Genomic DNA, 17,958 nt, shown 5'->3' on the forward strand with positions numbered 1-17,958 from the left:
ACAATATAGCCCTTATATTTTCATTTAAATATCTGATAAAATAACATGCCTCAATCATTAAGACTAAACTAAGTATCTTCATAGTCTCTCTCTCTTTTTTTTTTTTTAAAGTGAGGCTATTGGGGTTAAGTGACTTGCCCAGGGTCACACAGCTAGTAAGTGTTAAGTGTCTGAGGCCGGATTTGAACTCAGGTAGTCCTGAATCCAGGGCCGTACTCTATCCACTCTGCCACCTAGCTGCCCCTCTTCATAGTCTCTTAATCAAATTACGTTTGTTAACCACTATGTTATGGTAAACAAAATCTATCTTCAGATAAAACTTTAATAGTAAATTTTCCAGACTTCCTGAACCATGTCATCAACTTTCAAGATGAAAGTTACTGTGGCAAAAAGGAAAAGAAACATAAAATAATTGTATTTTGAGAAAAATAATAGAAAAGGGAAGTTAGAAATAAAGACGGTTGCCAAGTACAGGAGTGCTTATTAAGTGTATAATGTTCTCTGATATGCCACTGGAGAATCACATGCAATCTAAGATCAGTGAAAAATGGGGTAAGTTAAAGTTTCTCACCACACCTGTTTCTACTTTTTATATTTTATGAAATCATCACCTGGACACTATTTTTATTACATTCTGATGCTTTCAATTAATATACTAATGTGCTTAAGTCATATTTATAAACTTTTCCTTCTTTTCATGTTTAGAATTATTTTAAAGTATTCCTTTGTATTTGTTTTAATATATATATATAATATATATATTATATATATATTATAATATATATTAATATATATATATTATAACTTTTCCATGGAAATATATCTTCCATATTATTATACCTTTATACTTTAAAATCATATATCTTTTCCTTATCATTTTCACCTCATAACATTGCATTCCTTCATTCTTACGAAACCTATTATATATTATAAATCTGTTAAAAAATATCTGCATGTATTGGGGCAGCTAGGTGGCACAGTGGGTAAAGTACAGGCCCTAGATTCAGGAAGACCTGTGTTCAAATCTGACTCAAACACTTGAGACTTACTAGCTGTGTGACCTGGGCAAGTCACTTACTCCTTATTGTCCCGCAAAAAAAACCAAAACCAAAACCAACAATATTTGCATGTTTAGTTAGGATTCTCTTCACATTTACTTAATGTAAAGTCATTATTAACCAATGAAATATAATGGAAAATAAGAATGTTTCTTAAAAGAGGAGGACAAGTTTTAAAAGAAGTTTGTTAGGTTGGTAAGGTCATTTAAAGAAGTAAATCTTTTTTTCTTCATTTAAATAGAAAAGAGAATTGTAAATAGAATGACCTACATTGTCCTAATGAAAAGTAGGTCCAGATTACCAGATACGTCACAAAATCTGAATTACCAGAGAGATTAAGACATCATTTTTTAAAAGGTTACAAATTCATTGAACTTCATGGTTGAGGAAACACTTTCCTCTAAGTCCCCAATATTATACTCTAAGGGGTCAGTAAAGGGTTTGTTTGTCAAGAATTTGAATATGATCACATTTGAAATACAGTTGGTAGAAGATATATTTATTAAACTTAGGTCATAAGTAGGAATGTGTGTTACACAAAACACACTCACATTTCCAGCTTTCTAAGATAATTTGCATTCTAAAATCATATCCTTGCTTTCTGTAAATGAGTAGAAAAAATGATAATCATATTAGGTTGTTTTATTATTTTGTTAAATAAAAAACATGGCCATTAGAAATATTTTAAACTAATAATCCTCACCTTTGATTTTTGCAAACTTAGAAAGGAAAAAAGCTATTTAAAGAAGGTTTCTTAAGAGATCAGCCTAATGTAATGTATTTACTTCAGTTGTTAAAAGTTTTTCACAGTAGTATTCTACAATACTCCTATAATGAATGAGCTAATTATATAGAAAATATTGAGAATGAATGAGAAAGAAAAAGAAAAATATTTCTTACCTGTGCAACATATGCAGAATCTGATATCAGGGAGAAACTATCCATCTCACCTCGGCTTATATATGTTTGAAGAAGGATATTTATTTTTCCATAACTATTTTCTACACCTCCAGGAGCAGAGAGTTCACAGAAATTGTTCAATAAAACATCTAACTCCTCAATTTCTTCTTCTCTGACCTATAGGGGAAAAAACCTTTAAGAATAACTAAAGGCTGATTTTTCAGAAAAACATCACTATAAATTGAACTTACATTATTCATTTTTGAAAAAAAAAATCCACTTTGCTATAAATATATTTCCTATTTTAATGCTAAACAAACCACCATACACTATGCCTAATAAAATATTATTTGAAATGGTCTTAATGGTCATAAAATTACATTATTATTCATCATCAATATTAAGGTTGCCATTGACATACAAAAATTTGATATGCCACAAAAATTGAAGCTTCTGACCTCGCCATCCTCCAGCTGATGAGATTTCATTTTTTTATTTGACCAGAGTAAAACCTCTGTCCATCTAGATTAGGGCAATCTTGAATTAACATCGAATGCATTCATTATAGTCATATATTTTTTACATTGCATGATACATTCATAGCTTAAGACTGTGAAGTACTATGATTCATGGTATTAAAATTTTCACTGTTAATAAGATTAAGTAATAATACGAGTAAAACAAAATCATATCCAAGGTTTGAATAAAACATAACATTCTACATTATCTTTATTAACTCTAGCATTATGAAACAAAACATACATTTGCATTCTTTGTGATTTCCTGATAGTTTCTCTTAACACAACACCTATTTTTATATGAAGTCATGATGGGACAATAAATCCTACTGACAGTACATTAATTTTGGTAGATTGAAGCAATTTCCCATATTTTGAAATACTGAATGCCATTCTACTAATATTTTCCTGGGATAAGAATTCTGTAATGAGAGTTCAGCACAGTACTTTTTAAGAAAGGGTTTAAATACTTACATAATATACAAAAGTGGTTTCAACTGCAAATAATCTTACCTTAATTTGCTCAAATTCTTCAGCTTTAGACACTATAGCAAGGATATCTCCTTCTGTTTTATGAGCATCAAAGAGTTCATTGAAGGTCTACCAAAGTAAGTTTAACATTTAGTTATTATTTTAAAGAAAAATCTCATATAGTAACTTAAATGATTAAGTATCAATTAAAATTTTTATTAGACTGTGTACACACACACACACACACACACACACACACACACACACTCCCTAGAACACAAGGAAAGTTTATAATATCTATGGAACACTCTTTATTCCCCAGATCACAGCTTTGGAAGCATTACCTCATTCACTTAAATAAGACTAAAATTCATTTCTAAAACATCTATTAGATAAGAAATCTCCAAAAGAACAAAAATTTATTTAAGTTTTCTAACAGAGCCATTGTAAGATCATTAAAAATTTTTCAACTTGATGGTCAAGGTCCTGTTTTCCTTCAATTAGTGCATATGCAAATCAACATTATTAGTCCGACACTTGCCAACTTACATATCACATAAAATTCCAGCTGGAACAAGTAGGAATACACAACTTGTCTATTGTTGCCAAAGTCTCTAAAAATTTTACTAAGAAGGATATGCAGAAGAGTTTGGACCAAATGAAAAATATATAAGGAATGAACATAGAAGAGGGCAGAAATAGAAATTAGAGGTGGCCTGGGAGGCAATATTAACAATACTTTTTTTTTACACAATTGTGTAACAATAGTAGTAATAATATCTTAGAATGACACTGTACTTTATGGTCTGTAAAGCTTACCTTCACACCAATGCTGTAAAAGATACTATAGGCATTATCATTCTTATGTTAGTAATGAAGATGCTGATGCATAGAAAGATCAAATAACTGACCATGGTCCCATAGTTGCCAAGTTTTACAGACAAGATGAGAACTAAGTTTCTTCCTGACTCCAAATGCATTTGGATCTTTTTACTATACCGCAATATTTTCTACCATGATTTGTGGCTTAAAAAGTACTCTCACATTTAATTCATTCTCACCATGCAACACCCAACAGATGAGTAACATAAAGTAATTGACTATCTGTCAGAAAGTGATTGAGTTGGTGGCAAGCAGTGACTGAGCTAAGGAAAATCTGCAGCTAGCTATGAACTATTGGATAAGAGTAATAAGATAATGTAATATGATGACATCATAAAGAGATGCAAGCACAATAAAAAGGTAGATATTGGTTCTCAAAAAGCTGAAAGAAAACTGGCAAATGCATTAGGATGTCCTCTGAAATGTAGAACACATGTAAGCACATAATGAAAAATAAGTCCATATAGTTGCAATGCAAATGTAAAGAGATATAATCCACACTTGTTTCACTAATGCTGTCAAATATATTTCATGATATTTGGCCCTGTGTTTTGGCAATAGACACTAGGATATTCCTGGGACTAAGTGGTTGGTACCAGCTGGATTAAGGCATGTAAATCTCTAATCAATTCACCAAACAATCAACAAGCATTTATTAAGAAACTACAATTTTCCCAGCACTGTGCTTGGATATGAGAATATAAATAGAAGAGTGAAACAATGTCTACCTGGGGCAGGGTGCCGAAATCCAACATATTCACGATCAAGTAAATACAGGATGTATACTAAATAAATAGTCATTAGGCAGAGAGGACGGACACACACACACACACACACACACACACACACACACACAGGCGCGCGTGCGCGCGCACGCTCGCCCTCCTGAGTTAATATCCTGTGCTTAGGGCAACTCATCTTTAGAATATTACCTATCTGAAATCCAACTAGCAATTGACTTATCTATAGTTCCTGGCCTCTTGGATTCAGATGCCCTGTTGTCAGCTAGTTAACAGACTTGACCTGAAGTGTTCAAATTATGTCTCCTCTCTTTCCACCTAAGCCCAGCTGCCCTGTACCTTTTAGATCTCACGCATAAGAATTTCTCCAATTACTGGTGCTTGAGGTGGCACATGAAACACGGGTTGTGGTTCACCTAACCAAAAATATCACCAAGCAGCTAACCTTCTGCTGATGTGCAGTAGTCCTGTACTCCTTGCTAGACTTGTGCCTCAGAAAGTAGACATAATCTGCTGTCAGACTCTGAAGCTTTTCCAATTTTGTAGAACTTATCAGGGCTTGTGCCTGTGCAAAAGGCCCCTTCACATCAAGCGATATTGACAGAGTAGTGCAGGGAATAAAAAGCTGCCCTTGAAATCAAAAGGATTGAGATTCAAGTTTTGTCTTAGCACAAAGGTGCTCTAGCACACAGAGTAAATCACTCCACCACTTAGGGCCCCAGGTAACTCCTTAAGACTTCCAATTAAACATCAGGGGCTACATTGTCAGAACGATTTTTCTCATTATCAAAAAAAAAAAATCACAGGTCTAGTACAAAAAAATTCTCAAAAATGCTTCTTTCAAATTTTTCTCTTAAATAGGGAAATGTAGGGAAGGTCAGGTTATTAGTAAATTTATTACTGAAATTATATTTACTATTCTCAGTGTAGTACCTCCAATGGTGTTGTATTTGATATAGTAGTGGCTGGCAGTCTGCCCAAATCTGTTGAAGAAAAATAATCCAGTCCGTTCTTCAAAACGAATCATGCGGGCTTTGTCTAGTTTTCGTCCAACTTCGATGACTAACTGTTCTCGATGTTTCTCCAGTGTTGGGTCCATCTACAGAAGAATATACATAGTGGATGATGAAATGTCATTTTTATTGGACTCCAATTTTCAAACAGGTAATTATAACAATAACCTAATTTTTGTTGCTGACATCTTATTTAGAAGACATGGGGACACCTTTCTTACTATCATCACTCAAGAAATGTGGGTTTTATAAGCTATAAAGCTACATTTATGTAATAATTGAAAAAACTATAACTATGAAATATAAAAAAGCATTGTATACTCAGAGAAATTATTCATTTTGTGTATTATTACTATGGCTATAATAATCCTTTAAAATATAAAATTTTTAAAAAAAATTTAAAAAATATAAAATTTAATTTGGCAAATCAGTGAGTGAATTGTGCCACTGGACCAGTTTTCAAATTGCTCAAATTTTGATACATTTAATATGGTACCTTGCAGCCAGTTATCTTAATGAATGTTTGTTGGAATTGAATAGAAAATATACTAATTTGCATTTTTCCTCTATCATTTAACCAATTAAGAATTTTTTAAAAATTGTAACATTATTATTCTCCTCATTAGAAGAATGAAGTTTGGGGTGTCTTCCAGTGTCTAGACTACATTGGAATTAATCCAAGTCATAAGAAAATGAATTTTTTTAAATTACTTCCCTGAATATATTCTTTTACCATTTTCCCCTAGCTGTTAATAGATAACTTAGTGTGCAGAGACAATATACCTAGCATAAAGCACTCTAAGGTTTGCAAAGCACTTAATAAATATTAACTCATTTAATCCTCATAATTTTGTGGGGTGTGGTTGCCATTTTATAGATGAAGAAACCGAGGCACTAAGAAATTAAATGTGTTGTCTAGGATCACACAGCTAATCAGGATCTGAGGCTAGATCTGAACACAGGTATTTCTGACTCCAGAACATATGCACTATGGCAGCATTGGCACTGGCACCAGCACCAGCACCAGCACCACCACCACCACTACTACTACTACTACTACTACTACTACTACTACTACTACTACTACTACTACCACCACCACCACCACCACTATTATCACTACTACTGGCTAGGTAGCATTTACATAGCACTTTAAGGTCTACAAAGAACTTTACAAATATTAACTCATGTGATTTTTCACAACAATGGTGGGAAGTTGGTGATGTTATTATCTAAATTTTACAGAGAAGAACACCAAAGCAGAGAGATTCAGTGTCTTGCCTAGGGTCCACACAGTCACAGTAAGTGTCTGAGATAGGATTTTGAACTCAGGCTTTCCTAACTCCAGATCACTGGTACCTTTAAGTAAGGGAGGAAACAGAGTATATTGGAAAGATCACTGGACTTAAAATTTAAAAATATAGATTTGAGTTCTGCCTCTTGCTCTGTGATCTTGGTCACTAAGCCTCAATTTATATATAATTTGGGAAGGTTAAGATTAACCTTTAAGATGATCTACCTAATGTCTACAAAATGAGAAATCCCATTTGAAATTTGGTTTTAGGTTGCAAACAAATGAATGTGATACCAACACCATAAAACATAATTATGAATTATAACAATCTACTGGATCTAGTTTGTAGTCTTTAAACTGGTTGTTTCTCATTTGTACCCCAATTTTATTACAAATTTACCTCATGGGAATGCTGCAAAGTACAATGAATGGAAAAATGACTGCAGAGTTAATCTACAGTATAAAAATATACCTAGTGAAAAATCATGTGTAGATAAAGAAGGTTTTTTTAAAAAGTGCTTTTAAAGAAGATTAGATGAATTATATTCAGACCATTACCAATGTCAGCTAAGTTGAGTTCTTAGTCATCAATAGTTAGTTAATAACTACAGAACAGTTCTTTATTAGAAAGAAACTGGAGAAGGCAGCTAGGTAGTACAGTGGATAAAGTACTGGCCCTGGATTCAGGAGGACCTGAGTTCAAATCTGTTCTCAGACACTTGACACTTACTAGCTGTGTGACCCTGGGTAAATCACTTAACCCTCACTGCCCAGCAAAAAAAGAGAGAGAAAAAGAGGGAGGGAAGGAGGGAGAGAGAGAGAGAGAGAGAGAGAGAGAGAGAGAGAGAGAGACAGAGACAGAGAGAGAGAGAGAGAGAAACTGGATTTTAATCTATAATTAGGAAGTATTTAAAATATGGCTCTATAAAAAAATTTTAAAAAATTAAATTAAATTAAAAATTAAAAAAATATGGCCCTAAAGAAAAGACAAACTTTCTTATTCTCCATAAATTATGTAGACAACACAACTCTAAATATGAATCACAAAAAGATGATTCATATTCTGTGCTCACATGCAACCATACCAAAAAACATTAAAAAATACAACAGCAACTTGATCTCAATTCTAAAACTCTTAGAAAATGAAAGCTCATTACCTGCTATCCATTACTTATGGATTATGTGTTAAGAAGGGGCTTGAAAAGAAGAATATAATATATGTAGCATAAGTCTAATTATTTCAGTTTTAACCAGGTTTTCTATTCTGACATTCAGAAACTAAAATTCTAATAAGTTGTTGTGGAAAACATAATAAAATTTTAAACTGTGGAAATAAGAAAATATAGAAGTAATCTGTTGATTATTAATAAATTCATTTAGCAGTAGGTCACTGGGTATAAAGTTTTGAGAAAGAGGAAGACATGGACAAAATTGATTTTCCTTTGTACTTTTGAGTAAAGATGAAAAATCTTTCCTTCATCTAGGCACATAGCTGTTGTCAGACGAAGCAGGCAATAGCAAAATATTTAGCCCTCATATCATGAATAGATTAACAAAACCAGAAGAAGCAATCTGATTTAAAAAAAAAAAATGCATTTTATACCTGATAGGCTTTGTGACTGATGCCATATACTAATGGATTTGCTCTCATCCGTACATAAAGATAAGTGTAACTATCCACTTCACTGCTTCTTCCACATTAGTAACTGTTCCCAGAGCAATCTGTAAGTCCAAATATGAAAAAAATTAAACATGTGTTATAAACATACAATCAAGAATATTTATTCATAAGAAAAGGATGTAAATCAATTTATACTTTAAAAAGAAAGTAAACAATTTATAAGCATTTCTCTTAATATTTAAAAGAAACTCGATCTCAGTTTGAAAACGCAATAATGAGCATGCTATTTTCAAAATAAAAGAGTGCTGACTTATGTAGTCCAAGGACTAGGGTTCAAAAAAAGTTCTACTACTTTTATTTTTTTTAAATTTATTTGGGGAGGCAATTGGTGTTAAGTGACTTGCCCAGGGTCATATAGCTAGTAAGTGTTAAGTGTCTGAGGCTGAATTTGAACTCAGGTACTCCTGAATCCAGGGCCAGTGCTTTATCCACTGCGCCATCTAACTGCCCCTACTACTTCTTAACTATACATAACCATGGGCAAGTGACTTAACATATGGCACTACAGTTTCCTCATCTATTAAATGAGGATATAGGGCTAGATGGTTTATTATCTGCCTTTCAGCTCTTAATTAAACAACTTCAGTTCTAAAGAACTTAAGGACATTTTTGAGTCATTATTAAAATATGATTTACTTAAAAATGAATTAAAAAATAAAGTTTGAAAAGTATAAGTGAATTACACTTATTATAACACACTATCTTTAAGTTCAGATTTCTTTACTGTATCCATATATATAGTCATCACAGATTAAACCTCTCTTTCCTTTTTTGAGACTCACATATACATCATCTTTTACAATATTATGTAAAAGCTTTATGAAAAAAATTGAACAAAATACATTGAAACTGTCAATATTTCTCCAGAGAATACTATGTTTGGATGGTCATATAAATGGTTTTTATATATTTATATAGGATAAACTATATAAGAATAATGGAAATGTTATTTATCCTTCAGTTTTCATAGCTGAATGTAATTTTATCTGAAAAATATGCATCTCAAATGAGACAGATTTAAAATTTTATGTTTATTTTTAATTGTCAGTCTGAAGTAAAATCTAGTTCCTGATTTATACTTTATATATTTTTTGTAATTTACGAAAAACATTTTTGGCTTAGGTTTGTGATTTCATGAGTATAGACAAATTCTACCAATTCAGATCATTAATTGTTTTGTTTAATTGAGGTTTTCCATTTCATTTTTAAAAAAATGCATCAACACAAGGTATATAATATTCTTCTTCAATAATTTTATCCTCAACAATAGCAACAATAAAAATTACCCTATCAAACTCCCATTTTATGACTTTACTTATTGATATTCATAATGCACTTTTCCAAATATTCAACAGAATGCATATCTAAAATGGACAATACTAACAAAAAAATTACAGGTAGAAAAAAGCTCACATTCCAGTGTCTCAATTTTTACATCTCTACTCTAACTGCTAACACAGAATCAGTACTATTATTTAACTATATGAATAAAGGAGTTATGAAATGACATAAATGTATTTATTAAAATACTTTCACTACTATTTACCAATAAAAGGGGTTAAGAGAAATGGCAGGAAGAATGAGAAAAAAGACAATGCATGCGCGTGCGCACACACACACACTTTCATCTCCTGCAAAAAATAATATGATTTCAAAACCATGAGTAGGAACACTTATTTGCATCAAATTTGACAAAATGGAAGGATAATTTATAATTTTATTCTCTTAAGGATTTCCTTACAGTAACAGGGTATTAAATCTTAGGATGGATTACAACAAGAGAAGCTATACAATTTCATTCCCTAGAGATCTAAATAATAGGACAGACATCCATTTGTCTGGATTACTTTAAGGGAAGTTAGCTTGAAGGCAAGATTAAAAACCAGATGCTTCCTAAAGTTCTTTTCCAAACTTGTAACTGAAAGCTATAAAATACTTTCTTATCATGAAAGATATTAAGACATTTAAAAATAATAAACTACTCTGAAAGTAGGTAATTTTATAAACAACAAAAAACTACCTTGCTCTTATTATCAAAGGAAAAAAATACACCAAGAATTTTAAAAAATATAGTTCCAAGCAATAATTACTTTAAAAAACCAGGGGGAATGGGCTAGAGTTCGCAGAGCTATGCAAAAGAACTGTTGGGTTTTTTTTTACAATAAAAGAAATGTATTCACCTAATAATAATATTGCAGTGCATTTTTTATACCAATCCTTGATCGCCACCTAGTGACAAAAATCAACAACTACTTCTAAGTAGTTGCTGAAGTAGCAGCTACCTAAGAACACTTGTCTGATGCAATCTAAATTATTTTACAATACTTTCTTCTAATGAAACTTGGAAAAGTGATAATTCATTGCCTTTTTAAAGAAAGTAGGACAATCAATTGATCTTATGTAAAAAGCAAATATGTTATACTTTATAACTCATTTAATTTTAAAATGCATTGAAAGAAAATTTGTTTTCAATTTGAAAAAAGCGTAGACATTATAAATTTATCTAGGCCTTTTCAGTCTACTATAAAAATTACCCTCAGGATTTCTAAGTTTCAAAAAGAAGAGCAACAGAATAAGTCAGAAGTTGCCCAAAGTGATTAGACTTGTAAAAGATAATTTCTAAAAATATTTTTCCCATCTTGAAGGTTCAATTCTTAAAAAGCTATCTAGTGATATGGTGATACTCCTGTGGATTTCTTCATGAAAGGTTAAGCAGGAGTAAGGTAGAACTTAATGCCGCCTTCAATTAGGTCTTAAATACACCCAAAAGTCTGGAAGAAATTTATGTCTTTTTCTTCTTTTATTATACAGTACAGGATACTCCCATCAAAGAAAGACTAGTCAAGTGCTAATGATCTATTCCAGTTAATGTTATCTTCTAGCCCCTAGTTTAGACAACTGAGATTAAATATGCCTTTCTCTAGATCAGTTCAATTAAATATATGCAATATTTTTAACTGCTTTTTTTCTAGTTCTTAGGAATGTGGAATCATAAGGCCTAAAAATGACACTAGCATTAAAAAGCTAAGGAAATCTAATGTCAGAGATTTTTATAACAATTTTTATTAAAAATCTTATTTCCAGGCAGCTAGGTGGTGCAGTGGATAAAGCATTGGCCCTGGATTCAGGAGGCCCTGAGTTCAAATCTGGCATCAGACACTTGAAACTTACTAGCTATGTGACCCTGAGCAAGTCACTTAACCCTCATTGCCCTGCCCCCCCCATCTTATTTCCAGTCCTCTAATTTCTTGTTACTTGGTCTTTGCTTTATGATGATTTGCTGAGTACACAATGACCATTAAGTGTATAAAAATCCTAAAAGATAGGGATAACATCTTTGTGTACACAGAGTATACTAAATATTAAACAATGATGATTTTCCCTGAAGACTTTGTGTTGACTAAACAACTATATTTGATTTATTGTAGTTGAGTTAAAAATAAATGCTTTATTTTAAACTTGGGTAACAGATACTTTTTATTTTCAAATAAATATTCAGTTTTTAGACCCTTACATTTTCTTTTCTTTAATTTGAGAAATGTATTTATTGAATCTATCTTTACCTATTGTCCAAAAATATATAATTCATAATTATGGATGATATCACAGGTGACTTTTCATAATTATTTGTCTTTCTAGGCATTTGAGTTTTGCTATTTTGTGCACCACACAGGCAAATTTAAGTTCTCTTAAGCATTGTCAAATTTGCTTTAGAAACTTAGAAAATCTGAAAAATACAAAGTCACGTAATATGTCTTTATTCAATGAATTAAGAATACAAAGAATCTTGCATCAAAGTCTCAATTAGTTAATTAATGCAATAAATATTCTAGGGCATCTTGTTTACGTTTAAGTTGGATCTTGATGGCCTCTGAGGTCTTTTTCAACTCTATAAGTATGATTCTGAATGAATTTTTATGCAACTTTTGGCATATAAGGATATTTGGTAATATGCTATAGGTTACTACCACAATGAAGTTTCCCATTATAATTTGATTCATTTAGAATTTGATTTTACTAAAATCACACACAAGGTTCTAAATAGCAACATACAGGGGCAGCTAGGTGGTGCAGTGGATAGAGCACTAGCCCTGGGTTCAGGAGGACCTGAGTTCAAATCTGGCCTCAGACACTTAACACTTACTAGCTGTGTGACCCTGGGCAAGTCACTTAACCCCAATTGCCTCACCCCCCCCAAAAAAAGCAACATACAGTGATCTGAAAGGACTTTTTCCTTATATAATTTTTCAAAATCAAAGATGACATGGATAGACCATTTTCTATATAGATTTTATAGTTATCTGAATTGGAAGTAGTTAATCTTTTCTTGTTCTGGTAACCTTTTGGATGCTTGTAATAATAATGTAAGTATTTTTCTATTCTTTTAATATTTTCCCCTCAAAATCTTGAAAGTTAATCTCTGTTTCGTACCTTAAAAAGTATAATTCTGATGTGTCACATACTTGGTCAAGCCAGGCACATTTCTTCACTTTGTTTTCTTATGAGCCATTTCCCTATAGAACCATTAGAAACTGAGGTTTTAAAAGACTAAACACGATGGCTCTGTTGCTATTGGTGATGACAATAGATTACTACAGAAATATCTTCTACTTGATTTCTATTTGGTGTGTCCTTTCCAATTTCAGTCATTCAGTAAACAAGCAATTATTAAGTGCTTACAATGTGACAGGTATTGTGCTAAACTCTGAGGCTATAAAAAAAAGGGCAAAAATGTCTTCCCTTAACGAATTCAGTTTCTAAAAGGGAAGACAATATATAAGGAACTATGTACATACATGATAAATGATGGGTAAATTGGAGGAAATCTTAAAGGGATAGCATTAAGATAAAGGGAGATCTGGCAAAAAAATTTTTATAGAAGGTGGGATTTTAACTGTTGTTGTTGTTTGTCCTTTGGTCCTTCATTCCCGAAGAAGACCAAGACATCAGGACCATGTGATGTCATGACTTACACTAAACTGGATTCAAGTGAGGGAGGGGTATGCAAGGTCATTAACCTCACTCTCTCTCCTCCAGAGCTATCTAGTTCCAGTGGTAAGACATATATCAGGATGACTGGAGATGGCCACAGATGTTTAAGGCAACTGGGGTTAAGTGACTTGCCCAGGGTCACACAGCTAGTAAGTGTCTGAGGTGAGATTTGAACTCAGGTCCTCTTGATTCCAGGGCCAGTTCTCTGTCTACTGTGCCACCTTGCTGCCCCAGGATTGTAACTAAGAGTTGAGGGAAGCCAGGAAGTATAAGGAGAGCATTCCAGGAATAGGGAGCAGTGGTTATGTATGGGAGAGTATGTAAAGGGGAGTTAGGTGTAAAAAGACTGAAAAAATTGGAGGGGGCAGGTTATGAAAGGTTTTAAGAAGGCATTATTTTATATTTGATCCTAGAAGCAATAAGAAAATAATTAGAGTTTGTGGGTGGAGGGAGGGAGAGAAAGAAGGAGGGATGAAGGGAGGAAGGGAGGGACGGAGGGAGGGAGAGAGAGGGAGGGAGAGAGAGAGGGAGGGAGGGAGGGAGGGAGAGAGAGAGAGAGAGAGAGAGAGAGAGAGAGAGAGAGAGAGAGAGAGAGAGAGAGAGAGAGAGTGTGTGTGTGTGTGTGTGTGTGTGGTGTTAGAAAAGTGCTCTAATTCCCCTTCATGTCCCCACTGGGTTATACTCCTTTTGACTTCTTTGGATTTCTCTCTACTCTGCTTCCAGCAACCTCATCATCATTAAGAAATCTCATCATCTTGTAATATCCAATTAGCCTTGGTACTCACACCTCATCTGTAACCTCTGCTTCTCTGATTTCTTTTCTTTTTTTGGGGGGGGGGAGGGGAGGGAAATGAGGGTTAAGTGACTTGCCCAGGGTCACACAGCTAGTTTAGTGTCAAGTGTCTGAGGTTGGACTTGAACTCAGGTCCTCCTGAATCCAGGGCTGGTGCTTTATCCATTGCGCCACCTAGCTGCCCCTATGCTTCTCTTATTGCAGGGCAGAGCCATGAGCTCCAAAACCTCCATTTAAGGAGTCTCAGGCCAACTATCTTCTCATTTGCTACCTGGTTAGACTACTTGAACATGTCTCTGTGACTTCCCAGGGAACACTTTCATAAGTATCCAGTCCCTGTCAGTTTGTGGCCTCTGCCTTCATCCCTGGGTTTTCTCCAGGGAGCCCAGGATTTCAGACTGATAGGTTGTGTCCTCTCTATACCAGCCTGGATTAATTTTTCAGCCCTCTGGCTTTTTTCTTTGCCACCGGGCCTTCTCCAGTGCTCTGAAGGTTTCCAGATGAAACCCACTTATATTTGCCAATTTCTAATTCCTGTCTGCCTCACCCAGTTGGCAACTTCACTTGCTCCATCATGAGGAACCTCAGTGGACTTTATGCTACCACCTGACACAGGGGTGAACATCATGGGAAGGCCCTGAACAATCTAATCACATCTCTTCTCAGTGTACTTTGTTTCAGGCACTGATAATTTTCCTGACTTCATTCCTCAACAGTTAGTTTAGGTTCACAGTCCCATCCTCTCCCAATCCCAGTGATTCTAAACCTCTGTATGTCATATTACAAACCCCTTTTCTTGTTTCCTTTGCATACATCTTTAATCCCATCACCCTCAATATCTTATTTCTCCATGTACCCTTTCACTTCTACTCATGCCTTTCACTGAGCTCTCTGGAATGCTTGTATGGTCCTTGGCCACCACGACTTTCTATTTGACAAGATTATGTATGTTCCAACTGACTTCATTTCTGTGCTTGGTTGACTTCAGTGACTTCTATTGTTCTGTAGTTGCAAATCTTGAAATGTTTCAATCTCTCAAAAATTCAACTTAAAGGAAACCAAAAGGGCAATGAAAAGGCATAAAGAGGACAAAAACAGAATAGAAAATATTTCCAATCATGTAAAAGATCTTCACTGAGCAAGACATATGAAAGAAATGCTACAAAATTTTCTAAGAAAGGCAGGAAGATCTAGAAAGAGAAATGCTATTCAAAATAAATAAAAACAATTAAAACATATGGGAGCTAATCTAGCAAGACATTATTGGAATTTAAAACCTCAAAACAGTTTTTAGAAAAACTAAAAAAGTAAAGAGATTTTCTGTTTGGGGGAGATTTCTGCCAATATCCTAAAAATGACAATAATCCCTAACTTAATTTACTGATTTAGTAGCACATCAATCAAACCAACAAGAGGTCATTTTATGGATCTAGGAAAAAAAGACATAATTAATTTTAAAGGAAATCAGAAAGCAATGTGGCAGAAAATTGGTTTAGACCAGCATGTTATAGCATATTCCAGAAGAATTTCCCAAAGATATATGACTTTAGTATAAAAAGTCATATAATTTAAAATAATAAAAGTAATAATAAAGAATAGGAGGAAGAACTATTCACAACTATGATTAAAAGGAAGAATTACTAATAAATCAAGATAGAGAGCAGATAATAAAATACTGAAATTAATATAAAGATTTAAAAAATAATCACATTAAATTTGAAAGTATTTGCATGAACAAAAATAAGAGTCAAATGTATTGGGAGAAAAAATTTTTAACAAATATTTCTGAGGAAAGCCTGATATTGGCAAATATAGAAGAAATAGTATCCTATGATCTTTATCTCCAAAATGGAATTTTTGCTTCTGGAGAATGACAAAGACAGAAATAAAATACCATTATTTCTACCAACTAGGAAGGTAAGGATTTTCATTAGAGAGATAGCATGGATTAAGGTAAAAAGCCAAGGAATGGAATTATAAAACCTTGGTTTGGGCCCAGACTTTGCTTCTTGCTAGATGTATAACTGTAGGTATGTCACTCAACCTGTAGGAGTCTCAGTTTTCTTATCTGTAAACTGGCATTAATAACTTGCACTATTTATCTCATAAAATTTTTGTGAAGAAAACACTTAAAACATTACATAAATATGAGCGTGATATATTTTGTTTTTCAAAAAAATAGGTTACTATTCTAACAAACCCAACAAAATTTTTGAAAAACCAGCTATAATAAAGAAGATGAAATAAACTGGATATTGAACATATGTGGTATCAGTTTCTTTTTTTTTTAAGTTTTTTTGTGGCATCTCTTTCAAAAAATATATTGAAAATAAAACTATTAGTTGACAAGAAACAGAATAAAAGGCCTCACTAATTTATTTGACTGAATTTTGGTTAACATTTAACAATTTTATAATAAAGAAATATTTGATGTATCAACTAAAGTTTTCTTCAGGATAAACTTTTCTGTGTTTTTTTTTTTAATGTGAATATGAATGTTAAACTCGGGAATTTATTTCTTTTTCATACTGAATTGGAGAATATGGAGAATGTTTACTGAAAGCCAAGGAGAATGGGGACAGAAAGATGTTTAGGAACCCTGTAATACTTCTTTGTAATTTACAATTATCATTACTTACCAGTTGTATATTATGATATTTAAATCTGAGTTAGAAATTCTGTAGATCACATGAGAGGTTTTCATACTACTTTTCTATACAATGATATTCGTGGTTCCAACAAAAATATGATGCCCATTTTGAGAAAACATGACTAGATGAGCAATAAGTTTTTCTGTTTTATCTGACCTCTTTCGAAGAGTATCCAGGTCTTTTGGTTAGCTACAGCTTCTAAGATGCAAGTTATCATTAATTAGATCTTACCTCTGCATTCAGATTATCTGCAAGGCTTTCCAAAAACTGGCTTTCAATTGGATTCTGTTGAGTAAGTAGGGTCAGGTAATGGCTGAGTTTATCATGAGTTGTTATGATTATGCCTTCCCCAAATTTATCAAACTGTGGCCTTCCAGCTCGACCAAATATCTGCATGACATCTAAAATTCCAAGGTCAACAAAGGAACCTCTTTTTGCAGCATATATTTGTGTTCCCTGGTTAAAGAAAAAGTTAATAAAAATTAACATAAACACATACAAACATAATCCTGATGAGATGAATGCTGAAATTAGGCAAATATGGTAAGATTTCAAAAGTGTACTTTACCTAATCCTATCATAATCGATGATATAGTTAAATTTATATAATACATACTAGATTCTCAATGAAGAAAACCATTTAAAGTCAATCAGACCACCTAAAACACAATATTTTTCAGTGTGAATAGATTTATAGGTTTGTTTTAAAACAGATACATATCCATGTGAGATAAGCTCTTACCTTAATGATAACAGCATGAGCAGGGAGATTGACACCCCAAGCTAATGTAGCTGTACAAACTAGAACTTTGATGTGTCCATGAGAAAACAAATTTTCAACCAAACTTCTGTCTTGTCGAAGCATTCCGGCATGATGAATACTAAAGCCATCTGGAAACATTTCTCGCAACTGCTTGTTTCTTGACTTTTGCACCTGTAACAGGCAAAAAACCAGAATTTGTTGT

The 17,958-nt window shown here is 33.2% G+C and overlaps 1 protein-coding gene across 1 annotated transcript in view; it reads right to left on the minus strand.

The window, feature by feature from the left end:
- Window positions 1-17,958, minus strand: part of ASCC3 (activating signal cointegrator 1 complex subunit 3) — a 344,494-nt gene that overhangs the window by 161,571 nt on the left and 164,965 nt on the right. The window contains 7 exon segments of the mRNA XM_044004344.1: window positions 1,959-2,135; window positions 2,990-3,078; window positions 5,506-5,668; window positions 8,480-8,553; window positions 8,556-8,598; window positions 17,225-17,449; window positions 17,736-17,927. Of these exon segments, the coding sequence (XP_043860279.1) occupies window positions 1,959-2,135; window positions 2,990-3,078; window positions 5,506-5,668; window positions 8,480-8,553; window positions 8,556-8,598; window positions 17,225-17,449; window positions 17,736-17,927 (963 nt within the window).

The sequence above is a fragment of the Dromiciops gliroides genome, chromosome 4, assembly GCF_019393635.1.
Source record: "Dromiciops gliroides isolate mDroGli1 chromosome 4, mDroGli1.pri, whole genome shotgun sequence".
Classification (NCBI taxonomy): Eukaryota; Metazoa; Chordata; class Mammalia; order Microbiotheria; family Microbiotheriidae; genus Dromiciops; species Dromiciops gliroides.